This window comes from Dromiciops gliroides, chromosome 4 (genome assembly GCF_019393635.1).
Source record: "Dromiciops gliroides isolate mDroGli1 chromosome 4, mDroGli1.pri, whole genome shotgun sequence".
Classification (NCBI taxonomy): Eukaryota; Metazoa; Chordata; class Mammalia; order Microbiotheria; family Microbiotheriidae; genus Dromiciops; species Dromiciops gliroides.
Genome location: NC_057864.1, coordinates 67,041,081 through 67,067,703, shown reverse-complemented (window position 1 = coordinate 67,067,703; position 26,623 = coordinate 67,041,081). Strand labels below are relative to the sequence as shown.

General features: G+C 41.7%; 1 protein-coding gene across 5 annotated transcripts in view; it reads left to right on the top strand.

The window, feature by feature from the left end:
- TNR (tenascin R) overlaps window positions 1-26,623 on the top strand; it is a 708,132-nt gene that overhangs the window by 582,130 nt on the left and 99,379 nt on the right. For 3 of the 5 annotated variants that reach the window (XM_043964080.1, XM_043964083.1, XM_043964084.1), the window contains 4 exons: window positions 10,384-10,947; window positions 13,745-14,221; window positions 19,727-19,990; window positions 26,242-26,357. In XM_043964080.1, coding sequence (XP_043820015.1) covers window positions 10,449-10,947; window positions 13,745-14,221; window positions 19,727-19,990; window positions 26,242-26,357 — 1,356 coding nt within the window. In that variant the 5' untranslated portion in view covers window positions 10,384-10,448. Of the gene's footprint in view, window positions 1-7,182; window positions 7,235-10,383; window positions 10,948-13,744; window positions 14,222-19,726; window positions 19,991-26,241; window positions 26,358-26,623 lie in introns of those variants that run through there. The other 2 variants (XM_043964082.1, XM_043964085.1) reach the window with 2 other exon arrangements.

The window sequence follows — 26,623 nt, the reverse complement described above, 5'->3', positions numbered from 1 at the left end:
TAAACAAGTTGTGGTACATGAATATAATATTGCTTTCCTTTGATGAACATGATGAATATAGAGATAAATGGAAATATATGCAAAGCAAGCAGAACCAAGAAATAATATGTGTAATAACTTTGATAATGTAAAAGGAAAGAACAAAGAGAAGAAAACAGCTGAAATTGAATGCCCTGAAATTACAATGCCCAAGTTTGGCTTCAAAGATGAGATATAAGAAGGCACCTCCATCACTGCAAAGGTGAAGGACCATGGGTATAGAACACTACAGATATAAAACTTTTTTGACATCAAATCTACAGGTATTTATTAAGCTCTCACTAGGTGCACTAAAGATACAAAGAAAGACCCCAAGAAAAACAAAAAAGCCAGTACCTTCTCTCAAGGACACATCCCTGGACCCTTGCCTAAAAATGTTTCAATCTTGATGTGCACTCTCTATCACAGCTTGCAGCTTCCCAGGATGACTGAAAAAAGACTTCTTGCCTAAGGTGGTACTTTAACTCTTCTTTGAAGAAAGCCAGGAAAGCTGGATATATGAAAGAGGTATAAAACATTGTGGGAGTTCAGAGAAGGGAGAGACTGCTTCTGCTAGGGGGTGGGAGGGGTAGAGTTAGGACTCTAAATTCAATATATGTCAACAGAGTGGCATGGCAGCCAAAACAAAAACAAAAACCAAGACACAAATGAGCTTTTATGCTGCATTAGTGTAAGCTCTATCTGGAATGAGGGAGGTGATTATTCTACTGTATACTGTCCTGGTCAAACTACATGTAGACAACTGCATTCATTTTCTTGAGCTGTATTCTAGGAAGTATCATGACAAACTAGAGCATGTCCAGTGGTGGGTCATAAGGATGGTGGTAGAACTAACTACTAAGCTGTATGAGGATTGGTTGCAAGAATAATTTGGGGCTGGGCAGCTAGGTGGCGTAGTGGATGGAGCACTGACCCTGGAGTCAGGAGTACCTGAGTTCAAATCCGGCCTCAGACACTTGACACTTACTAGCTGTGTGACCCTGGGCAAGTCACTTAACCCCAATTGCCTCACCAAAAAAAAAAAAAAGAATAGTTTGGGGGGAGAGAAGACAGGGTGCCAAAGTTACTGTCATTTTTGATATAACACTAAGAGGTGGGCAGTATCCATGTTATAATCTTCATTTTAGAGATGAGGGTTCAGTGACGCTAATTGACTTGCCCAGGGGCACACAGCTAGTCAATGACAGAGCTGGCATTTGAATTTAGATGTTTTAATTCTGAGTTTTATTATCTTTATATTCCATTGGAGGTAGTATGGAGTAGTGGATAGATAGGTAGTCTCTGGGCCAGGAAAACCTGGGTTCAAATCCAGACTCATCCATGCTAGCTGTATGAGCCTGACCACTTCAACAAATTTCTCAAGGGTCTAGTTTAGAAAACTCTCTAATCAGTAGTTCTCAGACTTTTTGGTCTCAAGACCCTTTTACACCTTTAAAAATTATTAAGGACCTCCCCACTAAAGAACTTCTGTTTATGTGGACTATCTATTGATACTTACCATAGTAGAAAATAAAGCATTTTAGTATTGTTATGAAATAATTTGGATCTTGTGAATCCCCCAAAAGGGTCTCAGGGACCTCCAGAGGTCCCTGAATTACTCTTTGAGAACCCTGCTCTAAGATTATAGGCTGAAGGGAGAATGATGACATCCATTAGTAGACATTTGCTCATTTCCCACACAATGAAATCACACGACTCATCCCAACTCCATGTTAAACCAACCACTGCCTTATTTGTCTTTTTAGCCCCCCAAGTACTTAACACGGTGACATCTCATAGTAAGAGCCTAATAATTGTTTTAATTGATTGAAGTGAAGTAGACCACAATGATCAAAAACGGAGTATATAAATATATATTCACATTTGGTCAGTGAATTTTCTCCAGACAAATCTAGCATGGAAAAAAGAACCACCACATTCTGACATCAGGACAGTTGGTTTGAAGCATACAGCGAATGAAGACAGTCATTGGACCATGGATTTCAGAAGGAAGTTAGCAGCCCCTCAGTCCAATCCCCTCATTTCATAGAGGAGGACACTGTTAAGTCTGTAGACATAAAGTGTCTACTTTGTTATTTGCACCAAATCCCAGAATTCCAGAGGTGAGAGAATCTCAAAGATCATTCTGGTCCATTCTGATCATTCTACCTGACCAGGAATGCCTTCCCTCTACATCCTTCTAGACAAGTATTCACCAGCAAGCCTTTATGGTTAGGGGGATGTACTACCTCTGGTGCCCTCCCATCTACTTTTGGAAAACTCTAATTTTAGGACTTTTTTTCTTATATTGAGACAAAGTTTGTCTCTGCAATTTTTTTTTTCATTTTATCTTTTCAGCCTAGAAGTACAATGACCACTTACAGGTTCCATCCCCTATTGATTGGAACAGAAGCTTTGACCTGGATAAATGAATGAAATGGATGTGATAAGCATTTATTAAGCACCTACTATGTGCTGGCCACTATATTAGTAGTGTTCCATCACCTACCTGGACTGGTTCATCCCTCCTTAAAGAGCCTGGTATCTTTCCTTCCCCCCACCTCCCCCAGCCCAGGGCTCCCTAAATTGTGTCAGACTTATTATGGACACCAGCTGGACTTTAGAACCTACTATGGTTCAGAACTCCTGAACTGAGGTGATCCACTAGCCTTATCTCCTCCAGTAGACAGGACCACAGGCATGTGTCACCACACCCAGCTTCTCTATACTTTTCTTTCATTGCCCCTCTGTTCTGTATTGGAGGGTCAAGCCAAACAAATCAAATCTTGTGCCGGCATCCAATCCATCCATTGTTGCTAAAGTGATTATTTTAAAATAGTAATTTGATTAGCGTGCACCTGCATGCATGCATGTACACATGCATGCACACACACCCAGCAAATTCCAAAGGCTCCCTATTACACCCAGGATCATATGGGAAAATCCTCTCTTTGGCATTTAAAGTTCTTCATAACCTGCACTTTCTTACCTCTCCAGTCATTTTAAGCTTTACTCCTGTCCACACGCTAGATCCCAGGAAAACAGGCTGACTTGCTCTTCTGAACACAAGAGGCTCCATTTCCTGTCTCTGTGCTTTGTATGCTCATCACCTGTGCCTGGAAGGCACTCCCTCCTCCATTCTGCCTCATGGAATCCCGCATGGAATCAACACTCAGTTCAAACAATACCTGTAGCTCCCCCACCCCCACTGACTCCAGCTGCTGAGTACCCTGTCCCCAAACCTCTTTCTATTCATTTTGTATATATTCTATAAACTGGTGTCAGTTGATCAACATGCTTTTATTAAGTCCCTACTACTTGTTGCAGCACTTTACTAGGTCTTAGGGATACGCAAAGGGATGGAGCAATAAAGCAAGTTCTCTCAGAACTTATTAATAATCTATGTGCAGGGGGGCAGCTAGATGGCACAATGGATAAAGCACCGACCCTGCATTCAGGAGGACCTGAGTTCAAATCCAGACTCAGACACTTGACACTTACTAGCTGTGTGGCCCTGAGCAAGTCACTTAACCCTCATTGCCCTGCAAAAAAAAAAAAATGTTTTTTTAAAATCTATGTGCTGGTTATTTCCCTGATTAGAATGTAAACTGCTTAAGGGCAGGGACTGTTACACATTTGGCTTTGCATTCCTCCTGTGAAGCACAGTACCTCACATATGACAACCCTTCAAATACTTGCGAATGCTCTCATATCACCCTCTTTCCCCACCTTCTCATCGGGTTAAACATTCCCTAATTCTTGCTTTAAATGTTTTTATCGAGATCTTCTGTTTTTTATATCACCTATATTTTCCAATCTCTGTCTCTTTCTGTCTCTGTCTCTCTCCGTGTCTGTCTCTGTCTCTCTGTGTCTGTCTGTCTCTGTATGTGTGTGTCTATCTGTGTGTGTGTGTGTCTCTCTCTGTCTCTCTTTTTCTTCTTCCTTCCCTCCCTCCTTCCCTCCCTGTCTCCCAGAGGGCCATCATTTTTTTTTAAAAAAAGAGGGGACGGGGTTGAGGAAGAGGGAACAGTTTAGCAAAATTAATGCATCTACAATCAGTATCTCTTCTTCCTCTTCTCTCACTTTCTTCTTAACTCTCTACAGTGTGGCTTCTGAACTTAACATTCAAACAAAATGTCTTCCATCAAGTTACCAGGGATCTTTTAAGTGCCAGATCCAATGACTTTTTCTCAATCCCCATCCTTCTTGACCTCTCAGCAGCCTTTGCCACTGGCAGTCACCCAGGTCTTTATGTCACTGTTCTTTCCTGATTTTCCTCTACCTGTCTGACCAATCGCTCTCAGTCCCCTTGGCAAGATCTCCATCTAGATCATGCTAACCATGAACATCCCCAAGGCTCTCTCTTGGGCCCATTTTTCTTCTCCCTTTTTACTCTCTGGCTTGTGAATCTTATCATCTCCCTGTGATTCAAATATCAGTTCTATGTATATGATTGCCAGACTCATTTATCCATCCCTAATTAATCTTTAGATCTTTAGTCTCACATCTCCAATCACCTATTGGACATCTCATACCAGAGTCCTACCGACATCTTCAGCTTATCATGTACAAAACTAAACTCATTTCCTTTCCCTCCTAATCCTTCCTTCTTTTAAATACCCCTATTACTGTTCTTTTTTTTTTCTTTGGTGGGGCAATGAGGGTTAAGTGACTTGCCCAGGGTCACACAGCTAGTAAATGTCAAGGGTCTGAGGACAGATTTGAACTCAGGTCTTCCTGAATCCAGGGCCAGTGCTCTATCCACTGTACCACCTAGCTGCCCTACCCCTATTACTGTTAAGGGCACTACCATCATCCTAGTCACTCAGGCTCATAGCCTAGGTGTCATCCTCTACTTCTAACTCATACTCATGTCGCATTTCCAGTCTTTTGCTGAGTGGTGTCATCTCTGCCTTTACATATTTCCTTTGCAGAAAACAATAGACAATGTCTTCTTGGTCTAGCAGCTCCCACCTCCCAGTGGTCTGGCTGATGCAACACAACTCCCTGAAAATTGTTTACTAGCATTCAATCAGCAAGCATTTATTAAGCCATCCCTGAGGGTCAGGCATGGTCCCAAGTTTGATAAAAATACAAATACAAGAACAGGGTCCTGCTCTCAGGGAGCTCCCATTCTTATAGGGGAGACAACATAGAAAAAGTGAACATATAAGATATATACGATATAAATGCAAAGCAATCTCAAAGGGAAAACAGAGCAAAGGGAGGAAACTGGGGAGGGGAGTCCAGAAAAGATCTCTTGCAAGAAGGTGATATTTGAATTGAGTCTTGAAAGAAGCCAGGAGGTGGAGGTGAGGATGGAGAATATTCCCTACATGGGGTTGAGGGCAGCCAGGAAAAAAGCACAGCATCAGGCAATAGAGAAACATATGCCAGGAACAAGAAGGAGCCCAGTTCCTCTGGATCATAGGGTACATGGAGGGGAATAAAAGAAGCTTGGAAAGGCATAAGGTTTACAGAACAAAAGTCCTGTTTGCATCCTATCATCATCCTGCCCCAACAAGGGCAGGGTAATGCTACCATACATGTTGACTCTTTTCCCCATAGTGCCTTTTGGACTGGGGTTTTTAATCGCCTCCCCATTGATCACCAGGGTGATTTGGGAAACATCCCATGTAACTGACTGTGGTAAGAGACAACAAACAAGCCGGAGTGGCCAAGCCAGGGACCAGGAGCCAATAATCTCTCCAAGGCAGCACATTTCTTTGGGGAAAGAAGCTTTCTAGTTTTTCCAGCAATGACAGGGGAGAAAGGCCAGGGGAGCTATAGATGTGCTCATGACAAAGGGACTGTTTATAGTAAGCAAAAGGAGTAAGAAACAAGGAGCAATATAATCTGGGCAGTCAGAAGACCAGACAGTTTTGCTTCTTTTTGTTTCCCCAGCACTTAGCATAATGCCTGGCATGGAGGAAGTGCTTAATAAATGTTTATTCAACTGATTGATGGCTTGAGGAGAGGAGGCATGGTATGGAAATAATCAAAAGTGACTGTTTGTAAAGTATACACTAGGGTACAAATGAAAGTTGGAGTCTTTCTTGAAATAATAATAGCTAGGGGACAGCTAGGTGGCATAGTGGATAAAGCATTGGCCCTGGATTCAGGAGGACCTGAGTTCAAATCCAGCCTCAGACACTTGATACTTACTAGCTGTGTGACCCTGGGCAAGTCACTTAACCCTCATTGCCCTCAAAAACAAAAACAAACAAAAAAACAAAATAATAATAGCTAGGGGACAGCTAGGTGGCACAGTGGATAAAGCACCAGCCCTGGATTCAGGAGGACCTGAGTTCAAATCCAGCCTCAGACACTTGATACTAACTGTGTGACCCTGGGCAAGTCACTTAACCCAGACAGAAAAAAGAAGAAATAATAATAATAACTAGCTAGCATTTATATAGCATTTTAATGATTGCAAAATGTCTTATACACATCTCATTTTATCCTAACAGTCTGGGAAGTAGGTACTATTATTGTATCCACTTTACAGATGAGAAAACTGAGGCACAGAGGTGATAGGATTTGCCCAGGGCCACACAGCTAATAAATGTCTGAGGTTAGATTTTTAACTGAGGTCTTTCTGATTCTAGTTCCAGGGCATTATCCACTGCCTGGTGGCTGGCTCTAAAAGAGGTTTTGATAGGCAGTTGTCTGAGGGACCTGAAGTGGTTATTTCATAGAATGAGTGAAACGTGAGAAGGTGAGGGATGCTGTGCTAGCTAGGTGGTACAGTGGATAGAGTGCTTGGCCTGAAGTCAGGAAGACTCATCCTCGTGAGTTCAAATCCCATTTCAGACACTTGCTATCTATGTGATCCTGGGCCAATCACTTAACCCTGTTTGCCTCAGTTTCCTCATCTGTCAAATGAGCTGGAGAAAGAAATCGCAAACTACTCCACTCTCTTTGCCAAGAAAACCTCAAATGGGGTCACAAAGAGTCAGACGTGACTGAAACAAACAACAACAAGGGATACTGGGGTGTAAGAGGGGTGCAGAAAGATGTTACTTCACAAATTGCCCTAGGGATGACACAGCTGAATATGATCAAGACATTTGCAGCTTTTTAATGATTTAACAATGTTACCAAGAAAGAGAGCAAAGAATTCATTCTGTTATAATGAACATGATATTCTTCAATTCATTTCAGAAATTGAGAGGAGTACAAAAGCAGAACAGAATAATCTAAGAGGGATATTGCAGTAAGTACTACCTTCTGACTTTCCATAATGACACCAACCCTCCGGCTAAGGAAAAGCTTAAACTCATTGAATCTAAAGTAAAGGGAGAGTAGTTCATTCTCAGGACAATTATCTAATTACTACTAGTCACTTAAGCTCGCCAAGCCTCAGTTTCCTTATCTCTACACTTGGGGGTTGGACTTGATGGTCTTGGTTCCTTCCAGATTTAATTCTCCCATCCCAAGACTAATAGAAGATAAATGGAGGCTAGGAATATAAACAACTGCTCTCCCCCCACCCCCCAACAAGATTAGAAAGGTCATCTATGACAGCTCCATAGATTTTAAGAACCTCAGAGAAAGTGTCATCTAGTTCAATCCTTTCCCTTAATAGATGAGGAAACTGAGAAAACATAGGCATGTTCAGTGGCTTGTCCAAGACAACATGGGTACTAAGGCCCAAGTTTTCCTGACTCCAGCATCCTATGCCACACCACTAACTCAGGGAGCTTTCTGATGCCACCATTTCACAGCCCTGCTTCCTCTGGATTATTTAGCTCAATGCTCACAGTAGCTTTATGCCTGCTATAGATAAAATCTTCTATCACCCTTCTATTAAGTTCACACTCCTGCCATCAAGGTTCTAGAGGGGAAAAAACTGTTTTTTCTCCCTTTGCCTCCTTATTACCTCACAATGGGTACTTACCTTTCGTTCCACAATTCTTTTTTTGAGTATATGTGCTGCTGAAGGGAGCAATTCCACAATTCTTTCTTCTTGAAATTGCCTGGTACTATTTCAAGCATTGGTTTCATGAGCTCTCTCACTCTCTAGGGGTGGGGTGGCAGAACCAGACTGTCTAACTCCCATGGAGCCTATAGGCATCATTGTGAATGTCTTCTATGGTCCTTGATGACCAGTGAACTGGCAAAGGATTTGATCTATTATTTCATTAATTTATACAAGACTTCTGATGAAGGTTGTCAACTGGATCAGAACCAGCCTCTAACCTGAGGGTGGCCAGAGCCAAACAGAGCAGGCTAGAGACAGGTGAATCACAAATTAAAATAGAAGTTTTATTTTCAAAGGAAGGAAAATGGCTTGCAAGCAAGGACACACGTGAGTGGGTCCCTGCCCCTAGTGGGGAGGCCCAAGGCAGTGTGGGGAGATCTCCTATTTATACCAAAGGCTATGCAGTGGGCTGTAACCCTGACAATGAGGGGTAATAGCAATAATGTGACAAGTTCAATTTATAGCAAGACTTCATGACTGGAACATGGTACTCTCTGAGCTTGTCCAGCACTTGTCTGAGCTCAGAGAATACCTGGTGCTGTTCAAAGCAATACAATAATTATGTGATTTTTGCCAAAGGGTGAGATCATCCAGAGGGTGAGCGCAAAGGATTGTTGTTTTGCCAAGGCTCAGGGCACAGCTTGCCTGCTGGCCCTTAGCTCTGGAAAACAGAAGGGCTCCTAATATTTTGTTAAGGTCCTCTGGGCAAGTGGTACAATGACCATATTCATGGAAAGATCAAAAGAAAATTCAGTTCACACAGTCCCAGATAATAGCAAATTGTACCCATGGATTAAATGCAAGCATAATTATCTGGAACTGTATTATCTACCTAGTTGGTTATTCTAATGGTATCTTGAACTGAACAGAACTGGTAGGAATCCTTTACAGACAAATTCTCTTGAAACAACTGGGATTTGTTCCTTTTTAAAGTTTTATTAATGTGTTTTGTTTTTACATTACAGACATTTAAAGATTACTCCCACTTCATGAGAGGTTTTTTGTAACACTGTAAAACAGTTAAGTAAAATTAATAATACAGTGATCTCATCTGAAAGTACAACATTTAGCATCTGTAGCACACACACACACACATAACACCTATTTTTTAAAAAATTAGCAGAAATCTATTTTCCAAAAGAACAATTTATACTATTGCATCAATATTATAAAAATGAATAATTGTGAGGATTTTTATAAATTGATGAAGAATGAAGTGAACAGGACTAGGAGAACAATTTATATAACACTGGAAAAACAAACAACTTTGAAAGCTGTAAGCTATGATCAATGTGCTGACCATTCATGATTTCAGGGGACAGGACCGATGATGGAGCATGCTATCCATTACAGAGAGGTGATGGATTTAGGGTACAGAATGAGACATAATATATTTTCATATACAGCCATTGAGGGAATTTGTTTTGCTTTTCTATGCATATTTGTTACAAGGAATATAATATGGTTTTTTTCAATGAGATAGGAGGGAGAAAAAATAGATTTCTGTTGATTTGTTCCTTTAATAAAATTTATGTTGAGGCAATATGGCATTGTAAATTGAATGCTGGGCTTAGAATCAGAAGCCTAAGATAAGATCCTAGAATCTGACACTTCTTGAAACTAGCCATGGATCCCTAAACCAGTCTTAACTTGTAAGTGCCTGAGGCAATTCCTTAATTCTCACCTAAATCATAAATGGATTGCAATATTAGTTGTGAATACTTCTCCATGTTAAAGTGATCTGTAATCCCAAATACTTTTTGTACCACCCTATAAAATATGCTGGGCATATTTTACTACATCTTTTTCATCTTTTTTTTTTTTTTAATGGGGCAATGAGAGTTAAGAGACTTGCCCAGGGTCACACAGGTAGTAAGTGTCAAGTGTCTTAGGCTGGATTTGAACTCAGGTCCTTCTACATCCAAGGCCGGTGCTTTATCCACTGCACCACCTAGCTCACCCCCCCACCCCCCCGCCCCATGACACTACATCTTGTCATTAATTCAATACCTTATTGAGAACTGAAGCAAGTCACTGTTGCCATCACAGACCTTTCCCACAGGTACCAACAAGGGTTTATGTCCTTGGCTGGACTCACCTTCACACCATGCAGCTGGACTCAACTGTAGAATTCTTTGGCTAAGTCCTTCAGGAAAACCAAACAGTCAATTTAGGAGGTCAATTTATTTTTATGTTGGAATTGGCTCTCTTTATATTTTAGGCATTGACCTTCTGGGCTACCTAGAAAGCATTTTCCCTTTCTGCACTCAAAAATTCCTAAGTTTTTCTTTCTTTCTCTCCTTGGTTCTTTTCACCACTGTCTGGCATTGGTGTAATCTGGGTTCACATCTCAAAGGTTTTCTTTTGTTTTTTTCTTCCAGATTCCTAACATCCTGTGCAATCCCTTGCAGGCTGGCCTTCAAGAATCTCCTTCGTCTCCAGAAAAATGGGAGTTGATGGTGAAACAGTGGTGCTGAAGAACATGCTCATTGGGGTCAACTTGATCCTGCTGGGTTCTGTTCTCAAGCCCTCAGAGTGTCAGCTGGAGGTGACAACGGAAAGGGTCAGGAGACAGGCAGTGGAAGAAGAAGGGGGATTTGTCAACTACAGTGCATCCAGCAAAGATCGTCCTATGGTCTTCAATCATGTATATAATATCAATGTGCCCCTGGATGGCCTCTGCTCCTCTGATCTGGAGGCTTCAGCAGAGCAGGAAGTGAGTGCAGAAGATGAGAGGATGACAGAATACATGGACCACACTTCAGACAGGGAGAGCCAGGTCACCTTTACCCACAGGATCAACCTTCCCAAACAGGCCTGCAAATGTTCCTCCTCTGCCCAGGTCATGCAGGAACTACTGAGCCGAATTGAAATGCTGGAAAGGGAAGTTTCTGTGCTTCGAGACCAATGCACTTCCAACTGCTGCCAGGAAAATGCAGCCACAGGTAGTATGGGATGCATGAGATCTTGATGGGGAGGAAGAGGGTTCCATTAAAACTGGGAGAGTGAATTAAGCACTAAGGATGAAATCCTGCATTTCTTCAGAGTGCCTAGGGGTGGAGGGTTGGGCCAGGAGGGGATGTGCTCTGGTGTATAGCACTCTGTTAATCCATCCCTGAAATCTAAATGTAGCCCACCTCAGGGGATTCAATTCAGGGAATTTCTCCGTTGCTTAGTCCATTTGCAATACATTAACCTGATTTTGGGAGAATGAGTCAGGTAATGGTACATTGGTCCAGAGATGCTTCTTCTGTGGCAAGTGGGGAATTTGATGTCTGTCTTCATTCATCTTTGGTTTTCACAGGCTGTTGGATTGATATCTAACCATGTTAACCTGGGGGACTAGAGAATTCAGTCACTGTGTTCATTCAATCTCAAACTTTCTCCCATCTCTATAAATGAGAGTCATCAGGAGATCTCCATTGAAAAGGGAATTGAAGTCCTCCCTCCCACTCCATCTCCTTCCATACTAAAAGGCTCCGAGCTCAGGGAAAATACTCCACTCAACCCCCAATGCAATCACACTTCTGCCAGTGATGCCTTCTTAGCTCTGACCCAAGAGACCTTCTCCTCTCAGATGATAAGGGGAATCCAGTTCCTTTCCAAAGTTCACTTTCAGCTGTCCTCACACAGAACAGGTCTCTACTCTGTCCAGGAGAAGCTGCCTCCTCTGGTAATAACAAGGGGAATTATTTTCTTATTTTGGTCCAAGCTTTGATTGCTGTGTGATCAGATAACACAGAAGCTTTCTTGAGGATGAAAGTGGAAAGCAGAAGGGATAAAATTTTAATAGTGTCTGAATGGCACACAAGTCCAGAGGGATTTCAGACAAGCTCATCTTGAGATTCTATAGCTGGCTGGTGATCATTTTTTCAGTAGTGAAATATTTTATGTTTTTTTTCTCACCTCATTCTCCCACTCTCAAACTAAGAACCCAAATAAAGAATCAGAAATGTAGGAAAGAATCAACCCGATCCAAGTTGTCTAATCCTATGCTTCTTAGAGATTCTTTGTTCAGTTCATGTTTTTTAAAAATGTAAACAGAAAAATTCATCACATATTTATTAAACATTAAACATGTGTAAGGGGTGTACTGAGATATAGTGGATAGAGGACTAGCCTTGGAGTTCGGAAATTTGGAGTTTATGACCTGCCTCTAACACATTCTGACCATGTGACCCTCAATGGGATTTGACCAAATAGATGGAATCCTGGGTATAGTTTCCACTCCCAGTCCCCCCAGAATACAACTCAATATGTGAGGTGCTTGGGATACAAAGACAGAAATGAAATGCATCCTGCCCTCAAGGAACTACTGGGAGAATACTGATACATACATGAGCAAATACAATATCTTTGGAGAAGGGATAAAACGTTAACAATTGGGTGGATCAGGAAAGGTCCCAAGTAGGTGGTAACACCTGAGCTGAGCTTTGAAGGAATCCAGAGATTCTAAGAGCCTTTGGAGAAGAAGGAACAAATGAGCTATAAATGCTCACACTGAAAATGTTACCATCAGTTCTTAGAAATGGGTTCGGGGCAGCTAGATGGCGCAGTGAATAAAGCACTAGCCCTGGATTCAGAAGGACCTGAGTTCAAATCTGGCCTCAGACCCTTGACACTTACTAGCTGTGTGACCCTGGGCAAGTCACTTAACCCTCATTGCCCTGCAAAACAAACCAACAAAAAACCAAGAGACAGAATGAAAACACGGGGCAGCTGGGTGGCTCAGTGGATAAAGCACTAGCCCTGGATTCAGAAGGACCTGAGTTCAAATCTGGCCTCAGACCCTTGACACTTACTAGCTGTGTGACCCTGGGCAAGTCACTTAACCCCAATTGCCTCACCAAAAAAAAAAAAGAAGAAGAAGTGGGTTCAAGCTGACATCAGCATACCCCTGCTATGATTCCTCCTGCTCCAAATCTGTATCTCAGTAACTCTGGACCATTAGCATCATCATCTTCATCACAAATCACACTGATGTGATTGAGTCAACAAGCATAGGTTACAATCATTAAGTCAACAAGCACCAACAAGGTCAGCTACTAGTAAGGTCTATGAATCACTTCTTAAAGTGATATAGATAGTAAGTCAATAAAGATTTATTAATCATCTACTATGTGATGATTAGCACTGTGCTAAGAGCTGAATTGTGGAAGCATTATTGTCCCAATTTTACAGATTAAGAAACAGATTGAGGGGCAGCTAAGTGGCACAGTGGATAGAGCACCGGCCCTGGAGTCAGGAGTACCTGAGTTCAAATCCGGCCTCAGACACTTAACACTTACTAGCTGTGTGACCTTGGGCAAGTCACTTAACCCCAATTGCCTCACTAAAAAACAAACAAACAAACAAAAAAAACCAAGAAACAGATTGAACTACCCCTGGCTCTCAACAACACTGGGTCTGCTAGTTCCAAGTTCAATAGGTTTTCCCATTCATCAGGCTGCCTCCCACACTGAAAGCCTTGTGCTAAGTCATGTCAGTCAGAGCCATCACAGCAAGCCTTGAGTGCCATATGCAATGGCAGTTATGCAAGGATGGAGAAACCAAGAGAGTAAAACACAGTCATGAACACGGCTGCCATCCCCTCCCCTAGGATAGGATGATAATTTACTCTCAGAGGGATAAATGCTATTATTTGGCCATGGAGTGGGTAGAGAGTACTACCGCCCCTCTCCTGGGTAGCATCCCATTAAAACAGCCACTATCTCCTTCTGACCTGTTTCCCAATCATTCCAGGTCAACTGGATTATATCCCGCACTGCAGTGGCCATGGAAATTTCAGCCTGGAGTCCTGTGGCTGCATCTGCGATGAAGGCTGGTTTGGAAAGAACTGTTCAGAGCCCTACTGCCCCATGGGCTGCTCCAGCCGGGGCGTGTGCGTGAAAGGCCAGTGCGTGTGTGACAGTGACTATAGTGGTGATGACTGCTCAGAGCTCCGGTGCCCAACAGACTGCAGCTCTCGAGGACTCTGTGTTGACGGCGAGTGTGTCTGTGAAGAGGCTTACACGGGAGAGGACTGTAGTGAGCTGAGGTGTCCTGGGGACTGCTCCGGGAAGGGGAGATGCTCCAACGGCACTTGCTACTGCCAGGAGGGCTACGTTGGGGAAGACTGCGGCCAGCGCCGGTGCCTGAATGCCTGCAGTGGGCGAGGGCACTGCCAAGATGGGATCTGTTTCTGTGAGGAAGGGTACCAGGGTCCTGACTGCTCGGCAGGTAGGAAAGGGGGACTCAAAGAGGATGGGCTGGGATGGGAGAGAATGGTGGGGGCTCACTGCTGTGCCATTTCCAAAAGTAACCTCTGTCTCTCTTCATTAGGGTGATGTAGAATGAAATAGCAGAAGAAATTGCTATCCAGAGAGAGCTCACTTACTCTTGATGGGAGAAGGCTGGTCACCATGTTGACAAGACAGATCAAACATCAAAAAGGGCTGAAAGCAGAATAGGTCAAAGATTTTCTGAAACAAAAGACTATCACTTCTGATAGCCAATACTAGCAATAATAATATACTAGAGCCTTGTCATAACTTTATCCTTGGGGGACATTCAGTGGAGATTTTTTTTTTGAACAAGGCTATCCCTAAACATGGGCAGAATAGGCAGCTGCCCACATCATCTATTTGAGAGACACAACCCACTCTCACATATCTCCCAAGCTATTTTACTATGATATTGCCCTCAAATCCTCCCAGTGACACCCATTTTGAAATGCAACTGGTGGGGGGGGGCCAGGGAAAGTAGTTTTAAACTCCTTTGTGTCTGAGGTTCTTAGTGATCGTGATCAAGATATAATTGATAAAATTCTACCTTAATCTGTGAAGTTGAGATGGGGTTAAGTTCTTTGATGGACAGAACTCACAATAAAAAAAAAAAGTCCTTCCTTTCCCACTAAATATCAGCAACTGCTCTATAATTTTGTCAGAAAGAGTAAATTAGAGCCATGGCTTAACTCAGAGGGGTATGTGATTAGTCAATCAGAAAAGGGGAATATGGGTTGCATCACACCTTCCCTACAATAGCCAAGCATGGCACTTGTTTCCAATACAACCATGTATACCCTTTACCCAGTACACCCCCAAGACTCCCCTAATTCATCCCCTCCCACAGCTGTACAAATTTCTAGAGTTTTCTTCTCTTACCCAATTTGCCCCTCAGGTAACCTAACTCAGATCCCAACAACTACATGGTACAATTAGGAATATTCTTCCCCATCCCCTACCTATAGCATACTCATCAGGAAAAAAAATTATTATTAAGGTTGTACGATAAAGAAAGTTTGAATAACCCTGGCCTAGGTCACTAAGAGTTTAAATTATTTGGTCAAGGTCACTTGACCACCATGTACTAGAGGAACACAGAACCCAGGTCTTTCTGACTAAAAGGCCAATTTTCTTTTAGTCCATGCTATTTCTTATTCTAAGTTTACATTAAGGAAAGACAAAGGTTTTTTAGGGGGGAAAGTACGCAAAAAGCAGCCAGAATAAATAACTAGTAGCAATGAACTATTTGACACCCAGCAGAGTAAAACAAAAGAAGAATGTCAAAAAATCGTGCCTTTTTTTTTTTTTTAGTGAGGCAATTGGGGTTAAGTGACTTGCCCAGGGTCACACAGCTAGTAAGTGTTAAGTGTCTGAGGCCGGATTTGAACTCAGGTACTCTTGACTCCAGGGCCGGTGCTCTATCCACTGCACCACCTAGCTGCCCCCTATGACTTTATTTTTTTTTAACCAAATGTTGATGTAGTGAAGTGAGGGGCATCTAGTATGGTACATACTTGTAATAACAGCAACTGGGACCCTGAGGTAAGAAATCTCTTGGGTTCAAGAGTCCCGAGCTGTAGTAGGCTGTGCCAATTGGGTGTCTATACTGAGTACAACTTCAATATGGGAAACCTTTGAAAGCAAAGGACCACTATGTTGCCTAAGGAAAGTGCTAACTGTCCCAGGTCAGAAATGGAGTGGGTCAAAGCTCTCGTGATTATCAGTAGGGTGATTGGCCCATAAGTAGCCTCTGAACATCTAGCCTAGGCAAGATAGGAAGACCCAGTGTTAAAAAATGAAAAGAAAAAACCCCACAAAGTGGGGACCTGTCTACCATCAATAATCAATAAGTCTATGTGATGATGATGCTCTATTAATACTGTACAATCTTCTGCTCTGACAAACTGTTAGTCTCTTACTGAGGCTGATCTGATTGTTTCACAGTGGAAAAATTATCTTAACCATTTAGCCAGTGTTCAGCCTCCTCCTATAAAATCACTGATTACTGCTGACCCATTTTTTTTTTAATTTTCAAATTTAGATGAAACTACTGACCTCTGCCATCTAGTGCTCAGTCTGTAGTGACGGGCTGAGATTGACTTTAGGAGATAGAAAAAAAAAAACACTTAAGATTCTGATGTGTTGGGGAAAATGCCTGCCTTTTATGACCCAAAGCTATAACTAGCACAGGGTAAATGGACTTTGTCCAGGACACTGATATGCACGGAGGCATATTTCCTACCTTGGGGGACAGGCTCCACTTCATCCCCCAAAGGACATACTTCTTTCCTATAGCAACCTCCTCAAGGTGGGTCCTCCCTCTTCCCAGGGGGAACAGAATAACCCCCACAATCACCCCCCAAAGTCCCCAGGGTCTCATTCCTGTACAGGCTACTCTCATAGCCACTTCCCTTTTTCCTCCATGGAACTGGGCCACCCCTTCCACCTGCAATCAGACTGCCCTCTTCATTACTGCTGTGCCTCTTCCCAACCTCCCTCCCACCCCTGAATTTCTCCAGTTACCATTATAGCATTGCTGACAATGCCTAACAACATAATGAGAAGGATTCTATCTAATGTGTCACAAGGAGGGTTGCTTGTTCATTCCTCAACACCACCAGTGACCTCATCCTGGAAAAAGAGATGGTCACAGAGATATCCCATTCCCTTCTTGCCTCCTTCTGTGTGTATATATATATATATATATATATATATATATATGTGTGTGTGTGTGTATACGCATGTATATATATACATGCGTATACATATATGTACATATATACATTCATATACATATATACATGCATACATATATATCCTTCCCACAGGAGGGGAATAGGAATAATAAAAGTAGTAGTAGCATATCATTTGATCATGTTCCTTACCAATCTCAAAGAGTTCATTTGAAGAGAGGATTTTGTGAACCCTAAAATGCTATATAAATGTGAGTTATATTTTTAAGGCCCTACCTGGGTTCATTAAGGTGTTTTGCCTTTAATTATTGCATTTATTAGCATGCCTTTGGTTGTTTACTCCCTGTGTAATGAAATATTGATTTTTAAAAGAATGCAAATAATCAAACAAACTTTGTACTGATATTCTCACTAAAACAATGCTAGGAAAGGACCACCCAAAGAGGTCCTCATCAGTCTTCTCACTAAAGCCACCAGATGGCTACCAAGAGAAGAGCAGAGGGGCAGTTAGGTGGTGCGGTGGATAAAGCACCGGCCCTGGAATCAGGAGGAACTGAGTTCAAATCCAGCCTCAGACACTTGATACTCACTAGCTATGTGACCCTGGGCAAGTCACTTAACCCTCATTGCCTCGCAAAAAAAAAAAAAGAGAGAAGAGCAGAGACCTAGAGAATGAATCCATTAGGATATAGTGAATCACTCTCCAATCAGAAACTACTATTTAAGCAGAAGATATTCCAGGGCATTCTAGGCCAGACGCAGCCTTCATGGCTATCTAGACCAAGTCTAGGTTTTTATGCCTTCAGGCTACTGACAGTTCTTTGTTGGGACCTTGGGATTTGGTCAAAGGCCTCACTCTCTATTCATTCTAGACTCAGGCTAGCAAGCACAGCTATACCTTTCTATGTAAAAGAATGGCTTTGAGGAAAAGCAACCCAAGCAATTTAATTATTCAGCACCCTAAAATAAAGCTGAAACTATTCACATCTCTCTTTTACATCAGAGAAGCTAAAGGGATGTGAGGTTAGACAAGAAGACTCTCATTTTGCCAGTGCAAATGACTGGGGGGGAGGGGTGTTAGAGTTGCCAAAGTTGTAGTGACTGTTTCATTACAGTGATGTGGGCTAACAGGCAATATCCTCATTCTCACTTTTTTTTATTTTGGTGAGGCAATTGGGGTTAAATGACTTTCCTAGGGTCATACAGCTAGTAAGTGTTAAGTGTCTGAGACCAGATTTGAACTCAGGTCCTCCTGAATCCAGGGCTGGTGCTCTATCCACTGCACCACCTAGGTCCCCCCCCATTAGCTCTTACAGTCAATCAACAAACATTTATTAAGCACTCCCTATATGCCTGGTGCTTCACCAAGCACTGGGTCATACTAAGAAAAAACAAAAAGAGCCCTTACTCTCAAAGAGTTTCCATTCTAATAGGAGAGGTCAGTACATAAATAGTTATATTCTCTATTCATTCTAGATTAGGGTAAGGAAGCAAAGTTATTCCCTTTATAGAAAGAATGAGTTTAGGGGGGAGCTAGGTGGCACAGTGGATAAAGCACTAGCCCTCGATTTAGGAGGACCTGAGTTCAAATCCAGCCTCAGACACTTGACACTTACTAGCTGTGTGACCCTGAGCAAGTCACTTAACCCTCATTGCCACACAAAAAAAGAAAAGAACAAAGGAAAAAAAAGAAAGAATGAGTTTGAGAAAAAACAAGTCAAAAAATGTATTACTCAGCACCCTAAAATAAAGCTAAAAACATTTACACCTCTCTTCTACCTTAGGGAAGTCAAATAGGCTGAGGCTAGGTGAGGAGCCCCTCATTCTACTAGTATAAATGATTGGGGGTGGGGAGCTTGAGGGAGGGTAGTATGTATCTGCAAATAGAGTAGATGGAACGTCCCAACAATGTGAAATCTTCCAGAGAAGAAAGGGAAAAAACCACACGGCCATTAGACTAATTAAAGTAATAACCCACCATTTACATTTAGAAGCTGCAATTGTTCATTATGGCTCTTTGAATACTGATTTTTCATCTTTGGTTTAATCTGTAGACTGCTGGAGTTTGCAAGTCCACCCTAGTTAGGTTCCTAATTCCTTTTCGTGTTTCTTTAATCATTTAGTGCCTGAAGTGTTGGGGAGAAAGGGGTGCTGGTGTTAATTCCTCATTAGTATAGTACATGGATGCTTCAAGAAACATTAATCTTTAGACAGTAGCTGAGAATGAGTATGAGAGAGAAACCAGGACTAAAAATTAATAATTACAAAGCAAGTGACCAATAATATATCTTATTAATTTGAAATATGACCCTTTTAGGATGCATGTGCTGCTTAAAGGGCAACTAATTTGCCTTCATCAGACCCTCTGGTGGCCTGTAGGCACCAATGATGCTTCCTTTGTGCCAAACTAAAAAGAATAAGGATAGCTGGACAACAGCTCAAAGTCCAAGGACCAAAGTTGGTTATCAGTAGCCAGAGAGATCAAAATTTTCCAGATATAATCACCATCAGTCAGTTTTCAGTAAATACTCAAGATAGCACACAACCCTGGAGTTGACACTGTGGAGGTTGGAGTACAGAGTACAGAGAAGGCAGGAACCTTGACCTCAACTGTGTTACATTCTTCTTCACCCAAGATAGCCAAGCATAGATACTTTCAGTAAAAACACTATATGTCATGACAGATATGTAGGGAATAGAAGAATGAGTTGGATCTGAGATAGGGGAAATAATCCCCTGACCTCCTATTGTCTATTGCCTCCTGGTAGTTGCCCCACCAGAGGACTTGCGTGTAGCCGCGATCAGCGACAGGTCCGTTGAGCTGGAATGGGACGGGCCGATGGCAGTGACAGAATATGTGATCTCTTACCAGCCAACGGTCCTGGGAGGTCTTCAGCTCCAGCAACGGGTACCTGGGGATTGGAGTGCCATCACCATCAAGGAGCTGGAGCCAGGACTTACCTACAACATCAGTGTCTTTGCTGTCATTAGCAACACCCTCAGCCTCCCTGCCATTGCCAAGGTGGCCACTCGTATGTATTGTATTCTCTTACTCTCCATTTTGCTTTGCAAGTGAACTAATAATTAAACTGATTCAGGAGTTCAATTCAATTCATTTATTAATCTCCTACTCTGTATAGGGGGCTATGCTAGACACAGAGGAAACCATTCCATCCCTCAGGAAGCTTAAATCCTAATGGGGGGCTGGGGATGTACAAAAATTAGTAAATATAAAGTAATCTGAAGGAGGAGAGAACGCTAACCATTGAGATCAGAGATGACACCTGAACTGAATCATAAAAGTATTTGGCTATTCTGAAAAAGCTAGATGAGGAGGGAGTGCATTCCAGTCATGGGGACATAACTTGTGCAGAAGAACACCGGTAGAAAATGGGATGTCAAATTTAGGAACAGCTAGTAGTCAAGTATAGGTGGAGCATAGAGAACATAAAGAGGTATAATGTGAAATAACTCTGAAAAGGTAGATTAGATCCAGATCATAGAGGTTATTGAATGTTGAATTTAAGAGTTTTACACAGTTAATTATCATAACTGTGAATGTGAATGGGATGAACTCACCCATAAAATGGATGTGGATAGCAGAATGGAATTAAAGTGTTTGTACTTAATCCTAAAGCCAGTAGGAAGCTATAGAAGACTTGATGATGAGAGTGAATGATGTAGTCAAGCATCTTTCTGCCTTAGGAAGGTTATTCTGGAAGTTATGTGAAGGATTAATTGGGATGTTTGTGAGAAGGAAATTGTCACGGTCAAGCTTGAAGAAATAAGAGTAGATTGTTGGTACCATTCCTATGGCAGACTGAGGCAAAATAGATAGATGACAATTGAGGAAATTGGTGAACTAAAAAGCCTAGAGTCTTAAAAGGGAAAATCATTATGAATATCAAAGTCCCTGAGTATAAAAACAGGAATAGTAGAGAGGAAGACTAAACCAATAGTTGAAGTCCCTAAGAAAGAATGCAGATTGGGGCAGCTAGGTGACACAGTGGATAGAGCACTGGCCCTGGAGTCAGGAGTACCTGAGTTCAAATCTGGCCTCAGACACTTGACACTTAACTAGCTGTGTGACCCTGGGCAAGTCACTTAACCCCAATTGCCTCACTAAAAAAAAAAAAAGAAGAAAGAATGCAGGTTGACTTAGAGGCCAATTGAAGATAGCAACAACAATTTGTTTAGTATGATATTGGTAGATGGAAGAAACCAAAAAAAAAAAGCAAAATTTGTTGAATGGTAACAAGCAGAGAGACTGAAAGGGGAAGTAGGGAACAAGGAATGTGCTGACTCCCTGATATTTGTTGTGGGTGGTATGAGAGAAGGAATAATCAGCACTGGAGAGGTTAGAAATCTTTTCTCTTCCTAATTCTGCATGGATACTTGAAACTATGCCCCTTCTGAGGGGAGGAGTTCACAAAAGAGAAGACTGATCCTTAATAATCTTTATTAGCCTAAAAGTATTTAAGGAGATGCCCCAAATCAGTCTGCCTACTTAAATCATGGAATCCAAGAACTGAAAAGTGCTTTAGCCTGTCAACAGACATTTTGTCTTTTATGTACTTAACAGATATTCACTAAGTGCTTAGTGTATACAAAAGGTTATGCTAAATGAGGGTGCAGATTACCAGGGAGATGGAAGATGTGGTCCCTGCCCTTATCCTCATGTAAACAACAGTCTAGCAGAGGAGACAAACACTAGTAAAGATATTATACAATATGACATGTTAAATGATTGAAAAGAAGGCAAAATACTCACGGAGGACTCCAAGGAAGTGGGAGAGAGCATTCTAGGCATTAGAAATAACCAGAAGAAAGATAGAGGCAAGAGAGTTCAGAGTATGTATGCATAGGGAGCTGAAGGTCCATATACAAGGGGAAAAGTTAAAGGGGGAGTTTAATGCTCTTATATCCAATTTTAAATCTCACACATAATGGAGGAGAATAATATGCAATAAGGCTGGGGAGACAGTATGTTTCTTAATTTTAGAGGACATGAACACCAGTCAAAAAAAGATGTGGCCAAATCACTGAGAAAATTATTAAGGAAGTGACATGAAGGAGAGAAACAGAGAGAGGGAGAGAGAGAGAGAGAGAGAGAGAGAGAGAGAGAGAGAGAGAGAGAGAGAGAGAGAGAGAGAGAGAGAGAGAGATTGAGAATACCAGTTAAGAAGCTTTTTCAATAGTTTAGGAAGATGGGCCTATATCAGGAGTGGGGCTAGGGGAAGCTAGGGGAATAGTGAGCATGGGTTGTATGTGATAGATGTTACAAAACTGGAAATAGATCAGACTAAGTAGTTGATCAGCTATGTGAAGTGAGAAAAAGGGAAGAATCAGAAGTAACCCTAAAATTTCAAACACAGGAGTCTGGAGGAATAGCATTTCTATAGGCAGAAATAGTGAAGTCAATCAGAAAGAAGAGAAAACTAAAGGGGAAAGTAATAAGATTGATTTGGGGCATGATAAAATTTAAATTCCTGTGGGACAACCAGAGGGAGAGATCCTGTTGACAAGTGGAAATGTAGGTCTGGTGCTCAGAAGAAAGTTCAGCCTAAGTGAGAGATATTGGGGAGGTGTCTGAACTGAGGTATTATCTGAATGTATGGGAATGAATGAAATTGCCAAAGAAGAGAGTGCAGAGAGTAAGGGTTAACTGGGGAATATTCACCTTAAGGAATCGCTAAGAGGACGAGGATCTAATGAACCGATGAAAGATATAGAAGGAAAAGTAAGAGAGTATGGTGCCTCTGAGGTTAAGAGAGGAAAGAATATCTACTAAGAGTGGGATAGACACTCTGCAGCTAAGGGAAATAGGAGATGAGGTCCTCAAGAGCCAATCCTGCCACTAACCACATAACACCAAAATTACTTTGTGTCTGTGGGCCACAGTTTCCTCATCTGTAAAAGGAAGAGTAATTTCTGAATCCTTTATGTCAAATGCAAATAGAAATGGGGGCCAATAAAGTGTACATAAGGATTTCCACAAGTCACATTTCAACTCAAAAAAACCCCCCAACATATAGCATTTTTATCTATATTTTATTATATTTTTATTTATTTTGTTAAATATTTCCCAATTACATTTCAAACTGGTTCAGACCACACTAAGGAATTCTGTGGGCCAGATATTAGCCACAGGCTAAGTGTTTGATATTTCTAGTCTAGTTGATCTCTTAGGCCCCTTTCAGCTCTGATATTATATCATTTTATCACTCTATGACTGTAAAAGGCCTTTGGATTTGGCAATTGTTCGTTCGTTGGTGACCTTTGAGAGAGAGATTTCAAATGAGTGGGAAAGAGGAAAGCTAGATTACGAGGGGTTGAGACAGAGTGGGTAATGAGGGAGAAAAATCATTTGGCCATGAATTGGCCCCGATGACTCGGTAGTTGGGTGGTCTGGGAGTGTCAGGGAGTGGAAGGTGAAGAAAGCTGAAATTGGTATTTTTTTTTCCAGAAACTTCAGCATCCTGGGAGCAGAAAACCAAACTAGATTGCAGGCATTATCCAGATATTCCCCAATGATTCAATAAAGATTTATTTAATAGCAATATGTGCAAGGCCCTGTGTCAGGTGCTGAGGCTTCAAAGACAAGATGAGAAGTAGTCCTGTACTTCAAGGAAGTGATATGCTACTGGATAGAGATTTGCAAGTCAGGTAGAAGAGCACCCAAGGGATTTATCCAGGCAGCTGGTAGCACTGTGGATAGAGCCATGGGCCTGGAGCCGTGGAGACCTAAATTCAAATCCAGCCTTAGATACTTATTAGCTCTGTGATGCTGAGCAAGACACTTACCCCTGTCTACTATTTCAGTTTCCTCAACTGTAAAATGGGGATGATAGCAGCAACTACCTCCCAGGGTTGTTGTGAGGATTAAAGAAGATAACTTTGTAAAGAGCTTAGCACAGTGCCTGGTACATAGTAGGCACTTAGTAAATGCCTATTCCCTCCCCTCCCCTTCCCTTTTCTTGAGGGTCCCCATTATGTTCTCAGCACTCTTAAGCACTGAAATAGATATAAGAAAAATATAAACCACATGAGGAGTTTATAATCTAGTATCAGCAACAAATATAATATTAAACAATTATTTAACCAATTAAGTGCTTATCAGTCACCTACAACAGGTCAGACATTGTGTTAGGTGCTAAGGATATTAAGAAAAAAAGAAAGAGGACAGTCTTTGCTCTCAGATCTTACATTCTTTCCAAGAAATATGAAATAGGTATAGGGGACAAACAGGAAGTAATGGAGTTAAATACTGCATGCATCATTATTTTTTACAAATGCAAAGGTGTTCAGAAAAAGAGAGAGAAGGGGGAATCAAATAATGATAGAAGGTTTCAGGGAGGATGTGGTGTTTGAACTGGGATTTGAAGGATATAGCAATTTTGGATAGAAAGGGAGTAAGACACTTCATAGAAGTATAGAATTTCAGCTTGAGGAGAGACCCCACAGTATAATCCATGCCTTTACAAGATCTCCTCTATAAAACTCCCAAAGTGTGGTCATCCAGGATTAGAAACCACCCCTCAAGGCAATCCATTCTCCTTTTTGGGTAGCTCTAATTAGAAAGTGTTTCCTTCTGTCGAACTTATATCTACCTCTCTTCATCTTCCACCCACTACTCCTACTTCTGCCCTATGGGACCAAGTAGACTGGCCATTGTTACCTGTTCCCCCTGCCTTTAGAAAAGACTACAAACTGAGCCATCCAGACAAAAGAGGGGAAAATCAGCCCAGACAGAGTTCACAAATGGATTCAATAATTCATTCGGGTGACTAATAACCTTCATTGTTACAATAGAGCACACCCCCAGATGGAAGCTGACTTTATGTGTACATCTGTCTATAATTATCTTTGTTTGTGTTTGACCTTTTACTAATTCCTCTGGTACCCAAGAACCAGTTTAAAATCTCCTGCATGATAACATTACAAAGGTAGGTTACCATCTGCTGTTTTTCCCACCTTGCTCATGGATGACTCACCACTCTGGGTACCCTGGCAGGACTCCCAAATGTCTCTTCTCTGATCTATAAGTGTATAAAGCAATGAGTTTTCCATCTTTCCCAGGGTTTGTTATGCCAACTCAGAGCATCACCTTAAGCATGCTCCCAGGTGAAAAAGGCAAAATCATGTAATCTCCACTGACAAGTCTTAAAAGGGTTAAGAACCAACCATGCTCCTTCTCAGGCAAGCTGCAAGAGAAGGTACCCAAATGGAGAGAGAAAGATGCTATCAGCTCTCCAAGGGGAATATCCCAAGAGGCAACAGCTAAAATGGGGGCAAGCACCCTGAAGAACATAGCCAAGTAGGTCCTGCCACAGGTTAGGATGGGTAATTGGAATGCCATTCTAAAAAGTATATTGTCACCTGGGTTGAGCACAGGAAGTGGGAGGGAGGGAAGGAGGGGAAGGCTGTAGGAAAACTGAAGAAAGATTGAGAAATATAAGGGGGAAAGAGAATACTAGATGACAAAGAAAAAGAATAAAAAAGGAGGAGGAATGAAGATAGAGAATTCATGAGAGAGAGAAAATATGAGGTAAGGAAGGAGAACATTGGACAAGGAAAGATAAAACTTGATTTTTGAAAATAATCTTATTTTTATGTTTATGTCTACATTTTCCCTTACAGAAGCTGGCTGTTACCTAAAGCACTGGAATATCTTCCCTTATTCTTGTCTCACTCTTCCAAATAAAACAAAATACTTAATTAGTGTTGAAAAGCATATTATTTCATAAAAAGAAGTCACCCAGTCTTACCTGGGCTGCTGGTTTACCTCTGTACCTTTGGCCAATGTGTACTTTCTGTGTACAACTTGGGGACAACCATTTGTCCTAGCTATGCCTCTTGAACATGTGAGGAAGGGTCCTAAGAGGACTTTGGAAAAATATTTGGGACTTCCATGAAAAAAAAAGATACCATATAGAAACAAAGACTTATCAACAGCTAAAAGAGAAGTTAAGTATAACTTTTTTCTTGAGAAATTAAACCATTTTATAATAGGAAGTATAGGAAAAATCATTTGTTAGAATATCTATTCAATTATTCATATATTAATTAAGCTAATACTAAAGCCCACATTGAGGAAGGGTCCTTTAATAGAGTGCATGAATTCTCTGTCAGTATGATAGTTTAAGATTTCTCTGCACATTCTGTGGGGAGTATGGGATGGAGGGCAGTCTGCTGAGATGAGCCTGAAGTTAATGCTCTGTGGCTGATCAGTGGGCTCATCAGGTTTACCCATGAAGCCATCACCCACATTGCTGTATTCCAGATCTCTCCACCCCTCAAGGGCTGCAATTCAAGACTATCACAGAAACTACCGTGGAGGTGCAGTGGGAACCCTTCTCCTTCTCCTTCGATGGGTGGGAGATCAGCTTCATCCCAAAGGTAACAACCATTTGGTTAGACTTCTAGATGCTCTTCTTCCTTGGGCCTAACTCTTCACCTGAAATTGGGTCAGTTACATAGAGGTAGCCACTGCCTAAAGGCAATATAACCCAGAAAGTTTAAAAGCCAGCATAGTTTGCTAGCAGCAGAAACAAGAGTAGAATTTTTGTCTCCTTCCTCCTGTTCCAGAGGCATTTCTACCATGCCGAGCTGCATTTCTCTCAGGCGAATAAAATATAGTGCTAATGATATATTTACATCTAGTC